Raw genomic sequence first — 6864 nt, 5'->3', positions numbered from 1 at the left:
GCAGGCAAGACCATGCATTTGGAATTGAAGAAAAAGAGTACAGTACAATAATTAGAGTAACAGTGGTGGAATGATAATATTGATTACTACGAAGGAATCAATCACATCCAAGTGTCATCACGTATCACCGACCGAATATTTGTGGACCATTATTGCACTAGATTATGCCATTATATCCACAACAAAGACCCAGATGCTTCTAATTGTTGGAATCATGGGGACTGTCATGAAATGAGTATAATAATTGACCAGAATGATTTAGGGAACTGCAACTTTCTCGTTGTTTTCCATACTTGTGAAGCTTCATACACTGCTCTGGACGGTAATTGTTCGTGGAGATAAGTTGGGAGGAGTGAGCAGGCTATGCAATTCCAGTCATTGGCCCCCAAGAAAAGAAAAGGATGGAAGAAGAGAATACTGAGCTGAGCCTGAAACTGCGATATGCGGATGAAACTGGTTCGTTTATGAATTCACATATGCAGCCCCGCGGGTTTTCACACCGCACTCTCTCCCGAGCAGCCGAGTGTGGTGGTAAGAATATTGAATTAAGTAGATGAAATTATTTTAGTTAGAGATATATATTTTCAATATGGCCATGGCCTAGTCTGAAGTATTTTAGTTTGAAGTATTTTAGTTGGAATTTGGTGAAATAATTTGTTAATTAATATTAGAAGTAGTTTAGTTTGAATGGTTTTCTGTTAAATAGTGAGTTTTGTTATTTAAAATATATTTTTAATATATAAACAAATTTAGTAGTGGAAAATTTTGTAGTTTTGGGACTACAGAATTCACAATTCAAACTTGTAATTCCAACTATATTTTATAGATTTAGGATGATAACTCTTAAACATATTAACAGTTAAACTATAAATTAAGTAAATTATGTTAATCAGAGCTATATATTCACAATAGGGAAGTTAAACTATAAATTAAATAAATTATGTTAGTCAGAACTATATAATATGGAGTTGTTTTAGAAGGAATTTGACTAAATAAATTACCAATTTTTGGTTAAATTGTAAGTTTTTGTTATTTAAAATACATTTCTAATTACATAAATAAATTGAAAGCTCTAAAATTTTTTTGTACTACTTAAACTATATAAAATTCACAATTCAAATTTTGTAATTCCAATAAAATTCTAACAAATTTTATTAATAAAAAAACTCTAAAACATAAAACAGTTAAACTATAAAATCATATGGTACTATGAACCTACATGTGTATTCATATATAAATAAATAAATTTATGACTAAGTATAAATAAACTCAATTTTTAAGGTTAATTGGTTTACAAATTTGGTCCAAAGTTAGACACTTTAGTTAATTAAAATTCGAAATTTGATTTAGACTTTTGTTTATAAAAGCTTTAACGAGTCTAGAAATGATTGTGATGGTTTATGTTTAAAAAAATAAATGAACAGTCTTCTCAGAAAATAGAGGTGATCAGATTTAAAGAAAGGTGATCAGATTTAAAGAAAGGATAGTGAGCATTATAAAAAAGAAATTTTAGCATAATATAATTGAATTATTAATAATTTAATAAACTGGTATAAAATACCCAATTAACTAAAATATAAAAACCCACATAAATGCAAAATCAATTATTTCTGCTCACTCTCTTTGCATTCCCAAATATTCCAAAATCTACCATCAATGAATTTCTTGCCCAGCACTTAATTTAACTTCGAAAAGATGAAAATAATTAAAGACGGCTTTGTTATTTGTTCTATACAGCTCAGGATATCGTAAGGGCTCATGGAGAAAAACATGAATTCAACGCTTCTCCCAGGTGTTTAAACTCAGTGGGCTGTGCGTTTGTGAAGAAAGAGATAACGGAGATTGATGCAGTGAGTTGCAGAGCTCCAAGAGAAGAATCAGACGACATGATAACTCCGGGCACACCAAGGAAAAAACTCCGTTTGTCCAAGGATCAATCGAGCCTCCTGGAAGAGAGCTTCAGAGAACACTCTGCCCTCAGCCCAGTACTAATTCATTCTCTCAGCTCGCAGATTTCCAAATTTTTTCCTGCTAATTATTTCGCCATAGTTTACTGTTACAATAATGGTGTAATTAGTTTATCTTCCAAACTTGCAGAAGCATAAGTCCGCGTTGGCATGCAAGTTAAACCTGCAACCCCGTCAAGTGGAAGTCTGGTTCCAAAATCGGAGAGCAAGGTAAGAATTTATTTATTTATTTATTAATAATTAGTTCGGCCATAAATCATATAAAGAGAGATATTTGTGGACGCTTCCCAATTAATAGTGTAGTTCATTGTCAGGACAAATGTCTTTTTTTATGTGATTTAGGCCTATGCTCTACTTATTAATATTATGGATAACAGAAGTCTCAATTCAACTATTTATTTATTTTTTGATATATTTTTAGAAATTTGAAAACTGAATTTGAGATTTTTTTATAGAAATAAGTTTTTCGGATTAATCACATTGTTAAGATTTAATCTATTTGTAAAACCAATTAATATTTCAAATCCTAAAAATCACATTAATTAATTCCAGTCTCTACTAAATCTGAACAATGCTATTAATTCTAAAGACTTATTTCTATATTATGAATCATAAATATACTACATCTAATATTTTATTCTAATTCATTGATATAAATCTGCCTACCTGATTTCCCTCTGGGGCCATTAATCTATTTACTGTGTGCAGAACAAAGTTGAAACGAAAGGAAGTGGAGTGCGATAATCTCAAACGCTGCTGCGAGAGCCTGAGGGAGGAGAACAGAAGACTGCTGAGAGAAGTACAGGCACTGAGAGCGATGAAAATTGTGCAAGGTTCAGGAGAGGAGGATATATACGGGCACTCGCCATTGGCTGCCACCACCCTCACAATGTGTCCGTCCTGCGAGCGCCTTGCGACCAAGACCAAGACCAGCACCACCACTGTTGCCTCGCAGAGCAAAACAATAGCTCCTCGCCTGATCTCTCCATTTCCATGTAATCAGTCTGCAATTTGCTAGGGAGGATACCTGCGCCTCATCTTGTTCTTATCCTTCTAATGTCATATCAATCAAGCTCGATTTTGCTTTTAATTTTGCTTATCATCGAACTGTGGAGTTGTAAATTATCGAAAATGAAGAGCGTGGTCATCGGATAAGTATTTATTGTTTTTTTAACAGACAAGAATTATGGTTTCTATAGTTGACAGTTTCCTTATGTTAAAGGAATTAAATTATGTTTTGTGAAACTATAGGTTATGCCACGATTTCCAACGGCTTTGATGTAACAGAATGGTGTTGTGTAAAGTGTTTCAACCATGTGTCAATATAGTTTCCATTAAGATTGAGAACCGCCCAATGCTTTAATGAGTTGTCTAACAAGGTGGAGGAATTGTTCAATGGTCAAAAGTAGTTGGAATTTGGGGAAAAAAATTTCAAAAATTCTGGTAGAGGCAGTGTTTGAATTGTGTTTTTGATGGTGGAAATAGATTCAGCACCATCAAAAACGTCTAGGACACCTAAAATTTTAAAGTTTAACAACTATAACTTGGATTTACAAAAATCTCTGCCAGATTTTCTCTAAATATGACCAAAATTTCCATAACATTCCAGACAACTCCTCCGCCTTGTTAGACTAGGCGATGCTTTAATTTGCCGTTAATAACATGCATTTAACGATATTTATTATTTTGTTCTCTAATTTGATGGAAGATTGCGTGAGATGGTTTAAAAAAGAATAGACTAAGAACACATTCCTTATTTAGTAAAAATAGAATGCACCTTTTATCTTTGCAATGTATCTTATTCTATGAATGGGATTTAGACTTAAATTTAAAAAAATGGTGGAATTAAATTATTTAAAAAATAATATGATAAATTATTTATAAAATTATGATAATTATTGAAATGAATGGAGAATATTGTATTATTGGAGAGATTTTGTTTATTTGTTGTATGAGTGTCTCTAGATGAGGATTAGTTCCTATTTTCTAGGAGTTAGCTCTAATCTCCCTAAATTGATGTAACTTATATATTTCTAATTTTATGATTAATTGAATAGAATGTTTTTTGGGGTCTGGAGACTTGCTCACCTATAAGCTATAAGCTGTAGTTTCAGATTATAAATTTTAGCTCCCATATTTTAACAATAATAACATTCCATTAACTCCCAAAAAAAATCATGATAATAGCATTCCATAATAGTAAATAACTAATTCATCCATACCCATAATTAACGTACCTAATTTCTGCCCAAAATAACTAATATCTTTTACATATCTTATAAATCAAAACCATTAAAAGTCTTAAAATAACTAATATCTTTTACATATCTTATAAATCAAAACCATTAAAAGTCTTATTTGATTGCATTTTTTATTATTTATCTGTTATCTTTATGTATATTGATTATAATGTATTATTTTCATAATTTAATAACGGAAAAAATATTTTGGATATTTTAAAATTAAAAATATTCAAAAATATATCAAAATGATTTTATAATTTAAATTATAAATAAATTTATTTATTGATTTTTATTTTTATTTTTTATTTTTATATTAAAATAAATTTAATAATAATAAATTTAAAAAAAAATATTTTTTAAATAAAATTTAAAAATATATTTTATATATTTTAAATAAAATTTAAAATTATATTTAATATATTCGATAAACTTTTTAAGTAATAATTTTATTAAATATTTTTATGATAAATATACCTATTAAATTATAAAAGATTTATAATATCCAAGTTAAAGGAGTGCACAGAATGATAACTTCGACATGCTAAAAGAATCTAGAGAGTTAAATTCATTGCACAATGAAATACAAAGAAGTAATAATGTGGACTAAAGTTTTCATGATAAGAGGGAAATGCATTAAATTTTGTAAAATTATTAGTATAAAGGATTACTTTTATGTGTGGAAAAATAAGTGTTCACTCCATTGAAATATTTAATATATAAATTTAATTTGACATCTATTTAAATAATTTTGTTGACTGATTTTGTGGAGTTTAGAAATAAGAGTTTACTCTCATCAAACATTTATCACAGAAGTTTAATTTAACGTCTATATAAATAATCTAGTGACATAATCTTGTAAAAAGATTGACCTTACACCTAGCTTGTTGAGACTAGAAATAATAATTGTTTTTATAGCAACATTTGATTCAACTTTTAGAAGATACAACCAAGCTTATTTTTTAGATTAATTATAAACAATATGCTAAGATATAAAAAAAAGACGCTTGTTCTTTTAGATTAATTATCATCAATATGCCAAGATATATAAAAAAGACGAATATCTATATCTTTGCTATGTAACCAATGTTAGAGCAATTAGTGCGCAGCAATCAAATGACAACAACAACAAATAAACCATACACAAAAGACACAGGAGTTTAACGTGGTTCACCCAACCATTCTGGGCTACGTCCACCAAACATAGGCATCGACAATCTTTATTATCAAACAGGAGATTACAAGATATTCAATTTCCTCACAAACTCTCACACTACCTCCAAATCCGTATGGACACCTGTTTTATAGCTAAGAGAATCTAACTGCCTCATAAATCCTCTTACAACAAATATAGGCTGCATTAACTCTCTCCCAACAAAATAGAGCTAATATAGCAATACAATCTGATTGTTGTCACCTATTGAGATTTTTGCCTATTTTATTAAAACCGAAAATCTCAACAATCTCCACCTTGACAAAAATTAGCCTGATGCCCTATTTCATTATTACTTATTTTTTCTGCAAGCCAAGAGACGCCAAACACCAATGCAACTTCTCTAACTAAACTGGTTTCGTGAACATGTCTGCACAGTTTTCCTTTGTATGCACCTTTTCAAGAGAGACTCCCCTTTTAGTGATAACCTGTCTTACAAAATGGTACTTTATTGGAATATGCTTTGATTTACTATGATAGGTCGAATTCTTAGCCAAATGTATTGCACTTTGACTATCACAAAGTAACTTGATGTTTTCCTGTAACCTACCAAACTCACCAAGCAAACCTTTCAACCAAACCGCTTCTTTGCAAGCATGAGAAGCAACAATGTATTCTGCTTCAGTAGTGGATAAAGCAACAATGTTTTGTAGCTTTGACATCTAGCTAATAGCTCCACCTACAAGAGTAAAGACATACCCTGAAGTTGATTTTCTCTTATCCAAATCACCTGCAAAATCGGAATCAACATACCCGCAAACAAATTCACTACTCTTATTGTAAGTGATACAATAACTACTTGTGCCTCTCAAATACCGAAGCACCCATTTCACTGCTGACCAGTGTTCTTTACCCGGATTTGCCATATACCTGCTGACAACCCCAACTGCATGTGAAATATCTAGTCGAGTACAAACCATCGCATACATCAAACATCCTACTACGTTGGCATATGGAATTCGAGACATATAATCTTTTTCTTCATCTGTATTAGGACATTAACTGGAAGAAAGCTTAAAATGGGAAGCTAAAGGGACTGACACAGGCTTCACATTGTTCATACCAAACCTCACAAGTATTTTCTCAATATACTTTTGTTGTGATAGCCACAGCTTACCATTGCTCCTGTCTCTGAAAATCTCCATGCCCAAAATCTGTCTTGCTGCTCCTAGATCTTTCATATCAAATGTCCTTGCCATCTGAGTCTTTAACCTGTTGATTTCTTCAATGCTTTTGCTTGCTAAAAGCATATCGTCAACATACAACACTAAGATAATGAACATGCCATTACTTAATTGCTTAAAGTAAACACAATGATCATATTCACTTCTTATATATTTTTGACTCAACATGAAAGAATCAAATTTCTTGTACCACTGTCGAGGCGACTGCTTCAGACCATACAATGATTTCTTGAGCCTGCAGACAAATTTCTTATTGCGAT

General features: G+C 31.0%; 1 protein-coding gene across 1 annotated transcript; it reads left to right on the top strand.

Moving 5' to 3' along the window:
• The first annotated feature begins 206 nt into the window (after positions 1–206).
• On the top strand, positions 207–3212 carry LOC149217780 (homeobox-leucine zipper protein HOX15-like). Its single transcript, XM_089391417.1, has 4 exons — positions 207–531; positions 1738–1985; positions 2098–2177; positions 2676–3212. Exons 1-4 carry the CDS (start codon positions 402–404, stop codon positions 2983–2985), a joined length of 768 nt encoding a protein of 255 aa, XP_089247543.1. The 5' UTR covers positions 207–401; the 3' UTR covers positions 2986–3212.
• Positions 3213–6864: the final 3652 nt, after the last annotated feature.

Source organism: Pinus tabuliformis, chromosome 1_1, assembly GCF_031772625.1.
Source record: "Pinus tabuliformis cultivar Carrire ecotype Pingquan chromosome 1_1, CPIR1, whole genome shotgun sequence".
NCBI lineage: Eukaryota > Viridiplantae > Streptophyta > Pinopsida > Pinales > Pinaceae > Pinus > Pinus tabuliformis.
The sequence above is the reverse complement of the archived record's forward strand: the minus strand, read 5'-3'. Positions and strand labels throughout refer to the sequence as shown.

Excerpts from the sequence above, each read along its gene's own strand:
- LOC149217780 (XM_089391417.1), top strand. The coding sequence starts at position 402 with ATGGAAGAAGAGAATACTGAGCTGAGCCTGAAACTGCGATATGCGGAT. Across the intron at positions 532-1,737 it reads CCGAGCAGCCGAGTGTGGTG|CTCAGGATATCGTAAGGGCT; the intron begins GTAAGAATATTG and ends TGTTCTATACAG. Across the intron at positions 1,986-2,097 it reads AACACTCTGCCCTCAGCCCA|AAGCATAAGTCCGCGTTGGC; the intron begins GTACTAATTCAT and ends CCAAACTTGCAG.